The following is a 19,681-nucleotide window of genomic DNA, read 5'->3' as shown; positions in this document are numbered from 1 at the left end:
ATCTGAAAGACAAGTTTTTGCTCTTTACAAGAGAGCAAATAAATGTTTTTAACACTCGTCCAACGATGGACCTTTTTTTCCAGTTCTGCCTTTATAGCCATTTAAATGAATACAAATACTGCTAGTTGCTATTTCCGAGACTGATCTCTTAAGTGCAGCTAATTATGGTGCTTGTCTTACTGGCCTCAATTTGGCATTGCAGGTCAAGACTGAGTAATCGATTTTTGTTCTACTGCAAGTAATTGCTTGCGAGCTTTTTCCTTTCGATACATGCAATACACACGAGGCTTCCCAGCAGCAGATGGTGACCCTTTATAGTCACCAGTGAGGACGGAACAGGAAACTAAAGAAAAAGAAAGAGGAATACCTTTACAAGCAGCTTATTTAAATGTTTCCGACTGAAGCCCAGCCAGCTTACTGGACTTGTTAAGTTGTGAGCTGCTTTGCATCTGAAAACCCTGAGCTAGGAGCCAGGCTCATCTCCATACAGGCATTTCACATCTTGACAAAGCAAATATTTCCGGCTCTGCCTGCACCAACCCTCCCCACACCAACCGCACGCTGGAGGGTATATTGTCAGGTACCATGCACCAGCAGCAATGCTGCAATAAGGCAACTCTGTATCACGACTAAGACAAAACCAGACTCCAGCCAGTATAATCAGTGACAGGACATTAATGTAGGATCTGTATAACCCAGGTTCCAACCCCTGCTCTGCAACAGATATCTGGGCTCTTTGGATGGCATGCCCTTAACTCTAAAGGACTGAAGTCAGACAGTGAAGCTCAGACAAGTCTCTGAGCTTGTAACCTACCAGCTGAAAATGAGATCATCTGAATGTTTTAGTTTCTCCGTGCTTTGAATGTCCCTGACTGTACACCAGGTGTACCAGCGCTGTCAGTCTCACCCTACTGTGAGAATAAATACAGATGACCAGGTTCCCAGGCACTGGGATGGAGAGTCACATAAGCACCTAAGACAGTCCTGACGATCACATATGCCACATCTGCCACACTTCTGGAAGCAGCATTCATTGGGAAGTGCGTCAGAAGACAAACACTAACTTGAGGAGCTGCGTTGCCTTTAATGAAGTTTCCAATCCAAATATATTAACGCTATGACTATCTTCCAAATTAGAAGAACATAAATTAACAGCTTTCTGAGAGATGCCACCAGCGCAACATGTTCTTGGTTCAGTACTGGGGCTCATAATCGTCTTTGTATCATAAAGTTCACTCGTACTGCATGGGTAGTGTAATATAAACACAAGTCAAGTATTTACCAGTGCCAGTATACTGATGGGAACTGAGACTTGTCAACATACAAATCATGTCAGATTAAGTCAAGATGTGATTTTATATCCGTTTAGCCCAACCAGTATAACAAGGTGCACGCATCCTTTTGTGTAAGACTGAACACAGTGTATCAATCGGTCTAGCTCACATCAGCAAGGTGTAAACGCCCACTAACACAATGGATCTAGTTTCAAACAAATGTCATCCCATCAAGAGTACCTAGGCTACTGAGTGAACTGGTTTTTTAAACTGGCTCTAGTTAAACTCGTGCAGTGTCTACACTTGAATAAAGGGATGCTGGAAGCAGGGATACAGATCAAACAGGTGCAACAATTTCCTTGAATATTTAGTCTTATTTTTGTTCCTTCGGCACTCTCCAAGATTAACTACAGAAGCTACAGTACCTGTAGAAGTCTAAGTTTACAATTTTACAGAGACCAATTGCAAGAGATCATCAATAAAACTTTTCAAAAGTTTCAGGTTGCTCTGTAACAGTTTTAACTTCCAATGCTGCTGGGCACCGCCTGGAGACTTTTTTTTTTATTATTTTTATTAATGAACATACACAAAATATGTACAGGTGTATAAATGAGATATACACAGAAGAACTTTTCAAGACAAACTAGGTTGAGACTTCCACTCTTGCTTACAAACCAGCTTAAATGAATAATTAATGCTTCCTTAAGCTCATTTAGGTTTCCAATAAGACAAATCAATGTCCCATTAAATATCCAATTTACCCAGAGTAACACGTACACTGACTGGAACACCTGGGAAGTCTAGATTACATTGTTTAACTCGGGTTGAAAAGAAAAGGGAAAAAATAAAAATCAATAGCACCTTCTTCTATGAGGAAGACAGTCTTTGTCATTGGAGTATCGATTTTGCTAACATCACTCCATGCACATATCACCAGGATTTTTGTCATTCCTTACGTTCCCTTGTGACTCATGCAATGTTGATTTCATGACATTTATCAACTGCACTACACTGATGTAAATTCAAAGCAACTCTACCAGCCTGAGAGTACTCACTTATGCATTTTACCAAAACATCTCAAAATAATCCCAGATCTGCAAAGAAAAAGAAACAATTAAAAAGAAAGAGATAGAAAAGACCAATAACAACCCAATGTTCATATGAGAAACCGAATGCACTTTCTGAGCAAAATGAAGCAAGTAATTATTTGCAGGGCAAAGTTTAAAACTGTCTTGTCAGTGCTTCTTTACAGAAAGGAGATCATTGTACAAAGTTTTAACAGCAATTACATGTTTTGCTGCATCATCCAGAAAAAGGACCTCGGTACTCATACCACACCCTTCTGAAAAGGAAACTCCAGCAACTACCTGAAGAGTAACGGTTGTTGAATAAAAGAACACACAGAAAACAAATACTGCAGCCTCCCTTATTGATGATTGTCTCCCTGAACACCGAACCGTTAGGAAACCAAAGGCTCAAGCTAAGTGGTTCTTAGCTGCAGATTCCTGCTGGCAAGACTCCATGTCTCTGCTGCAAGCCACAGAATACTTCAGCTTTTTATTGGAAGTCAGAAAGAAGCTTCTGGGAAACGCCTTGTTACGCGTATGCTGCAAAGTAGAGGTCACAGCAGAATATGCTGGGTTCAGTTCTGCTCTAAACTGAAGTAAAAAGCAGTTTCCTCTAAATTTAAACAGGAGGAAGATGTGGGCCATTGTTCTTTTAAAAGTGAATGCTTGTCGCTCTCACATTTGCATGCGTACCTTCTCAAATAAACTTGGAGTTATGCTCAGTCAACTCTAACCATGTTGTAGCAGGTGTAACCTCAAAGCTCACACTAGGATATACAATTTTATGACTTACAGCTCCACAACCTCTGGGCTCTTTTGCACAGCACCGAGACCATGCTGTGCCCATAGCAGCACAGGCAAGGGGACTCTGGATTTGACAGCCGTGTCCTTTTTATCTTAAGAGTGGCCTAATACAGATAGCACGCTCTGAAATGCTAACTTTCAATTGCTGCTGTGTTTTCTTGGCTGAAGACTGAACTATTAAGAAGGAAAAATAAAGCAAAGATTTAACGGTGTGAAACTACTGCATAGTGTTTTGGTAGCCTGTTTGAAATTTCCTCATTCCTTTCTGCTTTCAGGAATGAAGATAAGATGGCTGTGCCAGAGATTGCCAAGGCAGTAAACGCAACCAAATCTTCCTACAGGCACCAGTGCTCTCTGACATCTCTCTCTAATACCTGATACAGCTTTGGCGGACATCATTTATTAAATTAATATAAAGGATTTGAAGTTCAAAACTTGAATGTTTCAAAATAAAAATTCCCTCAGTCAAGCGCTGTCAAGCGTCTGTACTGCTACTGCAGCTGGGCAGCCGCTTGCCTGGGAGAGGACAGAGGTAGGCAGGTAGGCATCACGCACAGCACGACGAGCTGCGAAAAAAAAGCTGTTCTGGGATGAAAGGCCAGAGAGACACCGGCAAACAAAGTTCAAGAACCAGATCTGGCTTATCACTTCTTCTCCGTGCTCTCTTTGTAAAGAGAGAGGAGAAGTAGTAATTTTCTCCTGTCCTTTGTGTTTCTCGCAGAGGTGAATGTCTGTAACCTCTGGTTTGTAAAGCCTGCCTGTCTGTAGCCTGTACATTCTCTGAGGAATTCCTCTTTCAGAAAGTGGAGTCTTGAGGAGTTACTGACACATCTATTAAAAAGATGGGATGAAAAAGGCAGTGTCATTTTGCTTATCTGCAGACTCAGTTCTTGAATCTTAAATCTGTAAGAATCGTATCAGCTAAGGTGACAGAACAGTGACTGAGAGTGAAATCAAATCTCCCAGCTGTCAAGGACAGATAAAGAAGTTGCTGCAATCACTAGCCACAGGTACCAGACAGGGATCTTTGGGAATTCCACGATATCGCGGAAGGAGGCACTCCCATAAAGAGATAATAGTGAGCTGCATGCCCATACATGTATGAAAAAGCCAAAATCCTAGACTGTAGCTTGCTCATACTATTGCCATTCAAATCCTATCTGAAGACTCATTATAAAACTTTCTCACCCTGTAAATTTATCTGTATTACTCCTACAGTGTGCCAATTTGTCTTAAGACTAATTTTGCTGTCTACTTATAACCAGAGTAGCTATTTTTAAAAAAGCCAGAAAAAAAATTCCTAAACTTATAGTTATTTGCCATAATTTTTAAATGTTTTCTGATATTGTCCATAAAAGTATTGTTATTTTCCCCTTACAATTAGCCTGCCGCTGAAAACAGGCTGCACATGCAGAGAGGACCACAGTAGCGATCAGAACACAGCAGGACAGTATCTCTTTTGGCACTGTAAAAGCTAGTGCCCTAATCACGGTGTTACAGGGCACGTACATATATATATACATGTCAGAGCATACCAGCTGGCCAACAAATTCATACCGACAGCACACCAGCAGCTCTCCCCCATGTTAACTCTCACTCCTTTTTTCGGCGTGTTGGTGGGATGGAAGTTAGAGTTTAGCAAGTATTGCAGTGCAAGGAAGAAGGCTGGATTATGTGAGAAAGTCCTGGGAAGATGGATAGCATAGCCCATGCCTGCTCTGGTTTAGATCCAGAAAGAAGTACTACTAATCCCCCAGGCCTCTGTCTCTCTCTTACGCTCTACTTCTTAACAAGGGAAACACCTAAGAAAAAACAATACTTTTCTTATGTATCCTAATCAATTATCTCCATAACATATGCTTCTCAGCCCCAGTTCTTCAGCTAGAATAAACAAAGTACAGCAGAGGTATTCACCTTCAAAATAGCATCTCATGGCCAGACATGGGGCTGACTACAAGACAGTAACGAACAGATTTGTATCACTTCTCTCCACTCCACACTACGCACCCCTTGGCAGGTACTGGAGAAACTGCAAGATTTTCACAAAACACTAAACAACAGAGGACAAGGCACGTGTCTAGCCTAGAAATGGGGTGCATTGCTACCTTGAGAAATAGATTCTTTAACGGGAAAAATAAGTGATAAAGACTTAAAAAGTTTAACTAATTAAGGTAGGATGATAGGTTAGGACAGTTCATAGAAAACGTTGTAAGTAAAGATATAAAAGTTAATTTGCATGAAAATAGGATGGAAAGATTTCAATAGCAGAAATCAATTTTTCAGTTAGAGCTGATGCAGCTATAGAATGAAATAAAAAAATTATAAAGGTAAGTGCCAGGTAATAACCCAAAACACTAAAAACTGTAACTTGAAATCAAAGTGGGAAGAATCCTATGCTATTTACAAATAAAAAGCTTTGTGCCACACACATACAAATGCGTAAAAAGGCTGGGAAATAATGAGCTTCAAAACATAGCAGGGAAAAAAAAATCCCATTTGTTTCATAGTTTTAGAATATAACTACAAACACGATTATTTTCTTTGTATTTTGCCTGCTGTTTCCTATCCTCCCCCCAACCCTGTTCCGTTATCTAGAACTTTGATGCTGCAATTAATTCCCCACAGAACAGCCTGCAAGATCAGGGCCTAAGGCCTGAGCCCTGTAAAGATTTATGCATATGAATGGTACAGTATTAAGGGAAATATTTAACACCAGCACCTGCTTGATTATATCTGAAAAGTGATCACCTTCTACAACATATATAAAAGGTCTATATGCTAGAATAAATCTGTGATTGAACCATGATTAAAATAAATGTGCTTGATGGATCCAGTTTGCCATGCTTTGGATAGTGATTGAGAGATTAAGAAAATTTGGTTGCATTTACTCAAGGGTTATAACTTTATCAGGACGCACTGAGGATTACATCACAGACTGTCATCCAGAGGGACCGTGACAGGCCTGAGAGGTGGGCCAATGTAAACCTCATGAAGTTCAACCAGGCCAAGTGCAAGGTCCTGCGCCTGGGTCATGGCAGGCACAAATACAGGTTGGGCGGAGAACGGCTTGAGAGCAGCCCTGAGGAGAAGGACTTGGGGGTGCTGGTGGACGAGAAGCTCAACATGAGCAGGCAATGTGCACTTGTAGCCCAGAAAGCCAACCGCATCCTGGGCTGCATCAAAAGAAGTGTGGCCAGCAGGTCAACGGAGGTGATTCTGCCCCTCTACTCTGCTCTGGTGAGACCCCACTTGGAGTATTGCATCCAGCTCTGGGGTCCTCAGCACAAGAAGGACATGGACCTGTTGGAACAGATCCAGCGGAGGGCCACAAAGATGATCTGGGGGCTGGAGCACCTCTGCTATGAGAACAGGCTGAGAGAGTCGGGGTTGTTCAGCCTGGAGAAGAGAAGGCTCCAGGGAGACCTTATAGCCCCTTCCAGTACCTAAAGGGGGCTTACAGGAAGGATGGGGAGGGACTCTATCAGGGAGTGTAATGATAGGACAAGGGATCACAGTTTCAAACTGAAAGAGGGTAGATTTAGGTTAGATATTAGGAAGAAATTCTTTGCTTTGAGGGTGGTGAGGCACTGGGATAGGTTGCCCAGAGAAGCTGTGGCTGCCCCATCCCTGGAATTGTTCAAGACCAGGCTGGATGGGGCTTTGAGCAGCCTGGTCTAGCGGGAGGTGTCCCTGCCCAGGGCAGGGTGGTTGGAACTAGATGATCTTTAAGGTCCCTTCCTTGTCATTCTCTAAAACAGCAGCAGTACTATCCTTCATTTGCTCAGCTTCCACCATGTCTGTCCACACGTTTGCCTTTGCTCACTTGGTAGGTGAACAAGAGCACATTCTATAGCATCTATACTCCAGAAACAAAATAACTTGACAAAATTATTCCATTTATATTTGTTAGTGACAGATCTTATATGACAATTACTGTTTAAGAAAAATTATAATCCTTTCAAAGAAGAGTCATGTACAGCTTGTTAATTGAGTAGGATCAGAAGTTGTTTTAAGCTCAAACAGGGAAAGCAATTGGCAGTTTTAAAACTATTTTCAGAAATGAAAAGGCACTAATCTTACAATGAAGCATGCAGCAAGCTAAGATGTGCTGTGAAACAGATGATGTGGAAACAAATGTTGACTAAGCTAAGCCAGTCTTTGAATCCAAAACTGCATTACTCAACATGATTGTTAACAGATGGATTACTGATTAGTGGTTAGCAAACGAAAGGGAAGAAGCATAAAGTGAATATAGTCTGCCATATTTCTACATTAGTACATAGTAATTTTTCACAAAATGGATCACGATACAAATTGGATGATAAAAAGATAGTGAAGCCAGACTGTCTTATCTAGTGTTCTGAGAATGCCCTTATTGATCTTCATCACACCTGCAAAAGTTCTCTGCATTTACTTACAGAGCGACTTACTAAGGGACAGTATTTCAAGATAATCAATTCACCCTTCAAAACTCCTTACTGAAGGACTGGAGGATCGTGCTTAGCGTATGTTTCTCACGCCGAACCTCTGCGAGTCTGTAACATGTAGCAACTGTTGATCAGCCTTGTAAGGGCAAAATAATTTTAAGTTATGCCTCCAAGACAACCATCGTACACAAGAAGAAGAAGATCCAGTCACTATTTCAAAAGAGTGTTTTGGGTGGATTTTTTTATAACATAGGACAATAATAGAGTAATTAGAAATTCAAGAGCTGCTAAGAGTACCCTGAGCAACCATCTCATACGCATCACTTGATGTCCATATCAAAATCTTACTCAAAACAATGAATAAACAGAAGCGTCAAATTATTCACTGCAAATCCTGAAGGGTCCTCAAGGCTGCACGGAAGGCAGCTGCTGAAGTTAGCAGAAAGAGCAATTGCTTTTTCCAGACAGCATGGAAATTCTGGCTTACTGGTGAGTGGCGGTTACCCGTAATAGCACTCAATGTCAAACAGGCCTTTTAGCTACCTTAACAGCAACCCACGTGGGGATTTTAGTCAGCAGCAACAAACTCTAGTCAGAGTTCCCCTATGCTCCCTTTTTCGAGGCTGCCAAAAGTACTCCATACAGCAAAAGGAACTGAATTCCCTTTCGAGGTAAGTCAATACAAAAATGCTAATTTTAAAAACCAGTTCTCCTGCTGTTTACCCTGAGATTATCTGAGGAGGACTACTGACCTGTTTAAGACAGTGGTCTCCCAGATGCCTTTTGGCATCTTCATAATGACACATCACTGCTGCAGTCTGATGTGTGTATGAAAGATAAGGGGAAGCCCACACAGAAATAGGCCTGTTACAAGGATCTTTCAAAACAGAATCTGTAGTAAAATCTCCCCTCGGTTACCACCAGCGATCTCACCAAGGGTTTCGTACAAGACCCTTGCAGAGACCTGTCCTCAGCCATCATTTTTAAACCATGGAAGCTCTGTCCCCCACACTTACAATCTCTCCTTCAATCAAGGATCTTGTAAATGCCCGTCATTTAGTACCGCCCTCACTTCTGGCATTTCTAAGGACTGAGCTACACAGCCTCAAACTAAAACTAGACAGCCACATTCACGAGGAACATAACTCTTCACGTCGCAGGTACGGTGCTGGTAAAGCAGACATTTATTTCAGAGGCCCTGCCCTGGGTGCCCTGGTGTGCCCATCTTGCCACCCTGACCTTACAAACATTTGCAGTGTAGAAGTAAATTCCTCGAGGTATATTATTTCAACAATAAATAATGGTGTGCTCTGAAACTCTATCAACTTTTAACACTACATGGTAAATGGACTATCACAGAGAAAGCACTAACGACCGATACAGTACTCCTGAATACAGCCTCTTCTCTGGCTGGCACTTCAAGTGCTGGATAGCCAGTAGATGCTCTCAAAGCCATCAAATCCTGTTCTGAGGTGCCTTTGGAGAAAAAAAAAATACAAATACAACTGCTTCTTTGAACAAACAAGACATTTATTGAATTTTGCTTGACCCAGAGTAATAAAAGATTACTCACTGTTCTGCAAGGCTGCATTTATATTTGTATCACTTCTTTAATTCAATTATAATTTGACATAATTTTAAGATTCTGCTTCTGTACCTTAACCAATACAAAGTTCTACAATACTGCCACGTAGATTATACTAACGTCTAGGCTATGGAACTGGTGCTGACAGCACTGGGAATTAGAGAGCTATCCCGTTGAGGCTGTTCATAGACCCTTGCCTATTAGGCTCTCGTGTAGCATAAACGCAACAACACTTCACTTCTGAACAGCTGGCGTTACTTGGTTTGAACCTTACTTTAGCACTCGCTCCTCACTTTGTAGCTTTGAGGAGATTCCTCAGCTTTCCTGCTCCTATTTTCCTGTCTATATGGAACATAGTAACAGGTAACATACGCTATTGACCTACACAAGGCACCTATCATTTCTGGGCTTACGGCACCTCATTATAAGCCCATATAAAAGCCAGCATTATTTCTCTCATTGTTGTCTCTTACACAACAATGCAGCTAACATACCACGCAAAATGGCCACCATTAATAATATACATGACTTTGCTGAAAAATATCACAAAGCCTCCAAGAATGGAGCCCAACTTTGAGACAACGCTGAAGCACTTACTTAGCTTTAAATCCCAGTGATTCAATTAGAGTCAACGAGATACTCTGCTGAACAGAATAGGCTTAAGACAACGCCTGAGTGTTCTCTTCAGCCAGATCCCTAGTGAGCCTGAAAGCTATCCAGGCTCAACGAAGGCAAGGATTAATCATCCTTTTGGGGATACTGACTGTTCTCTAGGTGGAAAACCAACTTTGTTATAAATAATCCTTTTAAAATTAGTTATGGATTGCCCTCAGAAACAACGAAATCCTGTTCTCTGGTTTCTCCCACCCAAAGGGCAAAGCACATTTTGATTAGTGGAACTTGGTATTTTCCCCTGGTATGCATTAATTTTTCCACAAAAAGAACAGACTCTCCTACAGTGGCAGGCCAAATTACCATCCTAACTTGCAAGTTCTTTCCTACCAAGCTTCCCACCTTCCCCTCTGGAAAAATATTTCATTGCCCTAGCTTAATTTATTTCAAACATGCACAATTTCACTATGCCAAGGTTCTATCTTTAAAAGCCTTGCCTTTTGAATTCTTTTCCAAGAAAACCAACAGTATAATCTGTAGTCTACTCACTTGTATTCAACATAACCAGCAGGGCTTTGGTAGCAAGGGTGCTGCAGTGGTGATGTGTAGGAGGTGGTCATGGACTGCACTATGCTGGTCACAGTTGGTTCCAACCAGCTCAGCAATGGACAAAACGGACCCATTGCACATCAAAACAGAACCAGAGGAGCATATAGCACCTCCGCAAAAACATATACATAGAAAAGGGCAGTAAAAATTGAAAGGACACTGGGTAGGAGATGCAAGAGAGATGCCAGAGCACCAGGGATGCTGAAAAACAGGAGACAATGCCAATGCAGGAGAGACACCAAAGCAGGGGTAAGAGAGAAACAAAAACAATGCCAGGGCAGGAGAGCCAGCAGGGCAGGAGAAATCCTGGGGTAGACCAGCTGCCCCAAGCAGGGACAGAGAGGAGACTCAAGAGGAGGTACGACTCCAAAAGGACTGGGGCGAACAGAGGAACCCATGGTGAAATAGCTGAGTAAGAAAAAAGGACCAACAAAATGAAAGGAACAACAGCGCATCCACCCCAGCCTCCTGCGCCACACTCGCCTCACCAAAGGTCCCGAGTACAATGTGTGCCATGGGGACTGGAGACCAGAAAGGGGAAGGAGAAGTGTCCAGAGGGAAGCTGAGGTGTGTTTCTCCAAGCGTGTGTTTGCTTGCTTTTATTTTCAACACCAGAATCAGTAATTAAAAGTTTGTTAATTGCCAATAGATTAAATTGATTGAAACTCCCCTACTCAAAACTAGGGGGTTTGGCCCACAACACTGACTGCTTCAGATGGAGGAAGAACTTACTTAACTACCTCTACCGCTGCCTGAACCCATGAACTCTGTGGTCTCTAATTTAATGACTAAAACCACTAAGCCCTCCCTTCCAGTGAGATCAACAGCACAAGTTCTCTCGTTTCTCAATATAAAATAGCTGCCATCGTATCTTCAGAGAGCTGGCTCGTACATGCAACTGGGATGCAAAGAATGTATGGAATTTCACTACTGGGAAACACGGGAAGCCATCAGGCACGGCAAGACTGCACACTGTGCTCGCCTGACTCTTTGGATTTGAATATTCGTACCCTCGTGTGAACTAAGTGCTATTCTAAAAAAAAAAATCTCCAGCAAACATGCAGTGCCTGAGCTGGCATCTCCTTGGTTATTTTTGTTTCTCTCACTATCAATGCTGCACACCAGAACTGCAATTTGAAACCTAATATTAAAAATAAATTTAGAAGGAGACAGTACAGAACAAGCAACACCATAAATTTGCCAATAAAAACATAATTCCTTTACAGTTTTGTATTAAAAAGTAATAAGATGTTTATAAGATATTCAAATACCACTGGACTCTTTTTTTTGTACAAGGGGAAGTAGTTAAATCCTAAGGCTAAGATTTCCTTGTCATAGCAGGGAAACAAAGTAAAAGAAACTCTCTGCTCCAAAGACCTCTAATTCAAATAACCAAGGCAGACAAGAGGAATGTTCTTATCCTCATTTTACAGATTAACACAAGGAGAGATCAAATTACTTCCCCGAGGTCACCTTAAGAGTCTCTAACACAGAACCGTTCCATGGTTTAGTACTTTAACTACAAGAGTATTTTTTTAACAACTACTACTATGCATATTTATTTACAAAATGCCTTTTCTATGACTTGTAGAAGGTAGCACATTGACTTAATCAAAACAAAACCCAAAATTTCCAGCCCCAGAAGCAAACTGTCAAGCAGAAATAAATTTAAAACTAAGTAAACTGAAGCAACAAGAAATAAAGTCATCCCCCCTGCCGAAGTATGATTGCATAATCTCATAATGTGCCCCAAAAGCAACAAACTTGGAGACTTTCCCAGGTCACCTGGGGTTAAAAGTTCCAAAGTCATGAGTTCAGATCAAGACTATGTTTCATTAACAACCATGACATTGAGACAGCGTCAGGACACAAATCCCATTATTCAATGTTTTCTTGATTCACACTGGGAATAAATGTTGACTGCAAATACACAGAGCACTGGAGAGAGAGTCTTCCAGATAGAGAACACCTTTAAATTAACACACAGGTAACATTTTGCATGCTTTTCAAGCGTCATCCCATCTAAAGCAGTTATATCAAATGAAAAAGTTAGACTAAAAGCTGATTTGGAGACTCACTGCTCTTGGGATATGCAAATGGAAGAGAAGACAAGACTGGAGCTACTGCAAACATAAAAATAGTCCTCTTGGTCATAACCCTGAGGGGTATCAGTATCATGCTTCACCAAAAGTATGAAGAAAAAGTAACCAGGAACTAAATCTCTCTGCAAGACTGAACTAGACCATAGGCCAAATCATATGAGAAACGTTGTTAACATTTTGGTGCACTACATTTTCTGTGTTGCAAACAGGGAAAGCCAGCACCAACCGAATACCCGCAGAGACAGTTGTGAGAACATGGGAACACCATCCAGCTTACTGCAACTTGGTACCCAGTAGGTGCCAGCACCTGCCCTTCAACAGAATCAGGACATGAAGAACAGAAATCATAAAGCCTCCGTAACCGGTACCTTAATCCAAAAAATCTTCAGCCCTTCCTGTTTTCTCCTCTTATCCTTCCAAGCATGGAGAAGTTTGACATGAATAGATACTAATCCACTTCCATAGGTTTGCCCATGTATGATCCACTCCAAGATTTCATCACATACAAAGATGATTCCCAATATGCTTTCACAGCCTAGTAGGTGAATGCTAGGACCATCTTCTTATCAACTGCTCAAGAAATCAAGAACCACGGCTAAATCCTCAGCTTATGTGAACTAATGGAGGTAAAAATGAAGCTAGGACACTTACACCGTCCACCAATGTGGCTAGCAGGCTCACGATTCATACATCCACCACAACATAGAAGCACTAAGAATGCAGATTATTCAATATAGACTTTAAATTGCAGAAGAGAATTAATAAGAAGACATGCATATGCATATGTAAACTTTCTTCTGTTACAGCATATAAAGAGAGGAAGTTGCCCTTGGATGCAACGCAGTGACAATAATTTAGGTGAGTTACTAGATAATAAGGGCTGGTAATTGAAAATAGATAAGTACACAGTCAGAGTCATGAAAATGTGGTATCAGTCAAACATCATTTAGGAAGTGCCATTTGGTGTCAGCAGAAAACACCCTGGCCTCAGGATTTTTTTTGTGTATGAACTGACCAGGCAGACACTGAAATCATCCTACAATATGAGCATAATGAAGCGTGCTAATTTGCTAAAAACTGTTACTAACCATTTTGCACTTCAGTGAATTGGAATTGCATTTTTCCTAGTTGAAACCAGCCCCTCCAGTGCCTAGTTAACATGTTTATGAACTGACGCTGGACTGAACACATTTTCAGCTTGTTCAAACAGCAGTTCAGGCAGCGGCTGGAAGGGAAGGTACCAGCTGTACCGTACTGGCCTGCGTTTTGCAAGCGTATCACTCCAGCCGGTGATATCTGTAGCAGCTTCAAACTAGCAATAACTCCTGACCTTCTGACTAAAGCAGGGGGAAGGAAAAAAAAAAAAAAAGCAGCAAGGGACAAACAAAAGACATAAGAAAAAAACCCACCAACTTGGTTGGAGAAATTATTTGAAAGTAATAAGGTACAAAAGCAAAATACTAAACAGGTCCTATCCTTTCACACTCTGCAGCCATGAGATGTGAAATATCAGTAATTGTACAACAAAATTAAAGATGGCATTTAGTTATTTTAGCCCATTATCTGTGTGAACAGGAAAAAAAATATATCCGACACCAATATTAATAGCCTTTGTAAATAACACATTAAACTTGGTGGGGAGGGGGAAATGAAGCCATTTAAACACAAGTCTTGCACATTTTCAACCATTTATTGTCAACTTTCCCCATAATTCTAGGAGGTTTTCTCCCTCACATTTTTTATAAAAAGGACAGGCTTGTTTTAATTTTCTTACAGGTATATGACACCTTTCATGGTGTAGGATGCCAAATTGTATTTAAAGAGTACTCCTACGGTGCAGCCCCATGTAAAACAGGGAGCCCAGCCAACTCAGCATCAGCTGGGTGGGGAGCAGAAACGTACCAAAGGACCAAAATTGAACACACAGCTAAAAAGGCTACACGTATTTTACGTACGCTTCAAGAAAACCAGCAGCCCAATTTCAAAACGTGTCTTAGAAAACAAGGAACAATTATAAGCTGAATGATAATACACGTACTCTTGTGAAAAGATGAGTGGCATAGTTGATTCAAAGGATTCTGAAACCTGCAGTTTCAAGGATTTGGGGTGAAATAGCTACTTAAATCATCCCTAGTATGGTTTATTGATACTGGTAGCAGGTCAACAGTTCGTCACTGATATTATAAAAATGATCCTGCAAATCTGAAGTAATGAATCTCCAATCTGTTAAGTAGCCAATACTATTTATGCTGGGCCAATGCTTTTTGTCAACAAAAATTATCAGTAGACTGTATAATGGTTATGACTGTAACTCTCTTGATACATCTGACACACTACGGCAGGCTACCGAGGCATTTGTCCTGCTCTCTTCAATCTAAACATCTATGAAGCTAAATTAACTTAATTTGTTTCATTTACAGCATTTAAAAAAAAAAACAAACACCAAACTTAATGTGGGTGTTCAGAGTTGAAAAACTGCTCACTCTTGCGCAACATTACTACTTCTTATTCCTGTTTCTTCCCTAGTTTGAATTTATCCCACATTATCTTTTACAGAGCCCTCAGAAAAGTAAACACCGATCCTCCTCTTCACAAAACAGAGACTAAGTCTGAATGTACCTGTGATAACATAATGCTCCAAAACCTCAGGCACCCCGCTGCTCAAATACAATTCAGAACGTGTTTCACATTTTCGTAACACAATAAATGATACAGACCGCTCTGACTGCAAGGAAAGACCCCACAACCATTTCTAAAACCTTTGACTAGTAAATGCTTCAGTAGCAGGCTTAAAATGTTATTTATAGGTAATTGAAACTGATATCTAATTTATTGCTGCAAAATTCAAACAGTAAGCAAAATCCCATATAATCCAGTTTTTCATTAGAAGGTAAAATATGACCCTCTCAAGTCCAAACTTGCTGAATATATCAATGTTTAGCTTTAAAATTTTCAGGTAATTGCTTTGGTGGCCAAAGCTCTTTGAACTGTAAAGAATAGAGGTAAAAACAGCAAACTTGGGTTAAATCACATGAAAAAAAATAATACATGTACACACAGAAGGCACCCAGCTGTGCAAACACTCTAAATTAGGTGTGTTCCAGATTCTCCCCTCATTAAAACAGGTACAAAGATAATCAATGCAATCCACTGCAGGTTTTGGCACATCACTTTTACAGAAAGGAAAACAACAACTGTCAATCAAAGCATGCTGCGTTTTAAATTTGAAGGTTTAAACCTCAGGTGATTATGGCTGGCACATTAGGTTGTTTCAGCTCCAGTCTATCAATAAATATAATTACCTTTTTCTTTCACCATGGCAAACAAATTTTCCTCTTAGTGGAAGCAGCAAGAATTAGCTGAAGGAATTTAAACACAATCTTTTATCCAGCAGTGTTTGGCTGAGGTGGATTTTAGGAAAAAAAAATAGGCGGCAGTTTATTCCAGATAATTTTCTTCTTCAGTGAAGTTTCCCACAAGATCTGATCAGGTCCGACTGTTCGTCACTGTCTCTTTTCTTCTTGTGCCTCTTACCTTCTCCCACTCTGGTCTTTTCCTATGGCTAATGGCAGCTCCTACCCTGCTTGCGGACTCTGCCCCTTGTGCTGAAACAACCCGCCACAGCTGCTGCTGTGGAACAAATGCTGAATTCCAACGTCCCTCATTTCCAGCCACTGACACCACCTTGCATTCCTCTGCCCTCGCAGAACCGAGCTGGCAAAGCAATTCGCTCCCGAATGACTGGCAAAAGACTGCACGCGAGCCGATGCGAGAGAGGACAGGAGAGCTGTTCAAACGCACGCAGAAAGCTAAAGTGGCATTTATGAGTTTCCTAATATTTTATTTACTCAAACTGAGCCAGGATCAAGGGGGGAAACACAAGATGAACAAGTGCTGAGGCAGGCTGCGGCACAGTGGCTTTTCTATGGTGAGCACCGCTTTATCCACTCCTGGTTTTACTTTAAACCTCTTACCAAACGCCAATTACCAGACCACAGAACATGCTAATAAATAGTCTCTCAATGCCTTCTGACCATAGCACGGAGGAGAGTAACATATAATCTCTGCAAGCTGGGAATACCGACTCTATTCGCTTCCTTGAAATAACAATAAAAATTATAAAAATGAGAACTGTCACCACTCAGCAAGCACCTGGGCTTAGAAGCATTGCCACGAGTTCCACGGACGAAATTTTTGCTGTGAGTCAAGGTCAGCGCCGTATTCTGAAATACCAAATAGTTGTAAACTACAACTCCTCTTACGTTATTGAGATGACAGCCATAAGTACTCAGGGAACTGAGAAGAGAACAGCACACTGAAACAGCAGCACTTACACGTGAATTTCACCCCCCAACAAGACAAAGCACTGGTGTTAAATCTGGGCATCAAACTGACCTTCCGATTTATGTTTTTTCCAGGCACTACCTGAGAAAGGACTGGTCAGTAAGCTGATGTTAAAAACTAAACAAACCAACTCTTTACAATATTGCCAAGTCTCATCATTTTATAGCAAGATTCAAAACATTTCTGTTTCCTATCGAAAGATACAGGTCAGAGTCAGGTGAGAAACTAAGCTTTTCTTTCGTAAGCATATGAAGAAAAGCTTGGAAATATGATTAACCAAAACCCTGAATGCCCATTAAAAACCACTTAATGTGTATTATTTTTAACACATATATACTGCCATAACTAGGATTTTGGGGAACCTCTATCACTACTACTATAAGCCACTTTTTCCTTATTTATAAATGACGTGATTCCTCATTTTAGCTAGCTACCAGCGACTTCACCAATACAAACCTACACCATCACGCCTTTGCTTGGACAGTAAATTTTAGTGTTTGTGATTTAGAGGTAGAGAAAATGACAAAGGGAAATGAACTGACTTGCCAAAGACAGAGGAGACCTCCGCAGTAGCAAACTGGATCAAATATAAAGATATTCTGGGCTCGATTATAGGCAGATTCATTGGGCTGTAGCTTCAACTTGACCACAACTCAATGCAAAACGTGCTTTAGGTTACATGATGGAGGTGCAATTACATTTATACTGCACCCTAAAGCAAAAGCTATGGTTCGGCCCAGAGCTGAAGGAACCCCTATTTTTTGAGAGCTGGACTTGAACTGGAGCTCACACCTCCACAAGGGCATTCCTTCTCATTGCTACTATATGTAGGGAGAGAAAAATTAACGTAAAGAAACAAGCTGTAGGCACCAGCCAGACAGAGCAGCAGATGGCTGATACCTGCTGGAAAAAAAAAAAATCAGAGCATGCATGCAGCGTTAAAAATATTTGCAGTAAATAAATTCAAAATGTTTTGTATCAATGCCACCCAGAACAACAGAAAAAATGAAACCAGTCAATCTGCCTCGCCCAAAAGATCCCTCTTATTCAGTGACATTCTGTAATAAATAAACAACTAAGATGGAGAGAGAGAGACACAGAGATTCAGGCACATGCATGGGGGGAAAAAATAGTTATTCTATTCTAACAAATCTAGGCTGGCTTTCTATTGTTAGCAGTCTAACGTGTAAGAGAAGCGCAGCGCAGGCAGGCTGACATTCCTGCCTCTGTGACTCAGTCTGTTACTATTAATAGCGCCTGAGGCTCAGCTGGGGATCCGGGCTGAACCCCACCAACGCTGGGGCATAACCCGTGATGTCACATATCTGACACATGAGAGATGTCAGGTTGTAACTCAACCTGGCTGTGCTCTTTATCAAGCAGTATTTTGTAAACAGTTAGGGGACAGCCTCCTGAAAGGGGCACATCTGACCTTCATTCATAAATATTTGATCCGATGTGCAGAGCACAGCCTATGGATACACACGCATGGACACTGTTAACCCCTTCCCGTCATCCTCAGACACCCTCAAAAGGCTCGCAATGATTACCATTCATTTTTTGTTCCAGCAGCTGCTGACACAGAAGCTGCCTGCCAGTATCTGGACTTTCTGTTCTCCGAGTTCATTACCTCCATTTTTCACATGTGCTAGAGATTAGCACTGCTGTATCTCATCTCACCCGCAGCCGAACAGAAGCCTTTCCTCACATCATTCAGCCATGGAAAGCCGCGATGTTAGACTACAGCATGTGCATAAACACAAATTTAAAAATACAGACTGCAGTAAATTATACTGGAGATTTAGGAGTCAAATGTAATTTACTCCTGCGGAAAGAGATAGAAAGAGCAGAAGTTGGTATTGTAAATAAAATCTTCTTACACCAGGAGGGTTTTTAGTTTTAACCTCATTGTTTTAAGCCTGCAGACTAAAATTTACCCTGCTATACAGTTCAGAATCTACTCAGATACCCTAAACTGAAGGTGAAAGAGGAATACATAGCAATTCTAGAAACAAATTGCCGGAACTTATTGTTATTTAAAGGAGCATATTTTACAGGTAAGCAAAATAACCTTTTTTCTTTAAATAACCTTTTCCACTGCACAAATTAAATAGAGAATCTCTCCTTGAACGGGGTGTGAGTGAAGAGTCACAATGAATACACTAGAGCTAAACAACACGCTTACGTTGCTGTTATTTTCTGGTGAAAAATATCCTGAGCTTTCAGCAAGAGGCACGACTGAGATCACTACACAAAGGCAAAGAGTTAAACCGGTTTGTTTTGCTTTTTCTTGTACCTTGATAATGTTGAAAAAGTATATGTAAGATACTAAGCAGTTTAGCCATGATTTAAGATTTGTTATTCTCATTTTAAAAGCTGGCTTTTGTATTTTTATCTTGTTCTCATTCTTCACAGATGAGATCATGGCTTAGAAGTATCAGCGCACAGTTTTTATAGAGTTTCTTCGAAACTGACCAATATCTCTTGTTCATCAACTAATGAAGGAAACAGTCTGCTAGAAAACAGAAAGGGAAAGGGGAGAAGTTGTTCTATTAAATAACTTCCAGGAAAATACCCTCTGTTTAATGTCCTTGCTTCCGGCAAAAAGCCTGGCACAAACAGTTTTGACAAGAAAGGCTGCCACGGGCTTCCACAGCTTAACCACGGTACAACCTAGGTCAACTGAGAGCCATCACTTCCATAAAGTCTTGATTATGGCATTTTGCAAATTGGTCCCTTCTCCAGGAAGGAAATCCCACTCTCTAATGCTCTTAAAGAAGAGGTGACCTGCTCTAATTGTTATCCTGACTTAACTGTGCCTGCTCAGAGGAAAACCAATAGTGTCAATGTGGGATTT

The 19,681-nt window shown here is 41.0% G+C and overlaps 1 protein-coding gene across 6 annotated transcripts in view; it reads right to left on the bottom strand.

Annotated features, from left to right (window-relative positions):
* ABLIM1 (actin binding LIM protein 1) overlaps window positions 1–19,681 on the bottom strand; it is a 211,983-nt gene that overhangs the window by 115,386 nt on the left and 76,916 nt on the right. The window contains exon 1 of one of the 6 annotated variants that reach the window (XM_063340167.1): window positions 15,783–16,149. The exons of the other annotated variants lie outside the window; for them this stretch is intronic. Within the exon in view, the coding sequence (XP_063196237.1) occupies window positions 15,783–15,798 (16 nt within the window). The 5' untranslated portion in view covers window positions 15,799–16,149. Of the gene's footprint in view, window positions 1–15,782; window positions 16,150–19,681 lie in introns of those variants that run through there. 6 annotated transcript variants of the gene reach the window in all.

The sequence above is a fragment of the Chroicocephalus ridibundus genome, chromosome 6 (genome assembly GCF_963924245.1).
Source record: "Chroicocephalus ridibundus chromosome 6, bChrRid1.1, whole genome shotgun sequence".
NCBI lineage: Eukaryota > Metazoa > Chordata > Aves > Charadriiformes > Laridae > Chroicocephalus > Chroicocephalus ridibundus.
This window is presented reverse-complemented; position numbering and strand designations above follow the sequence as displayed.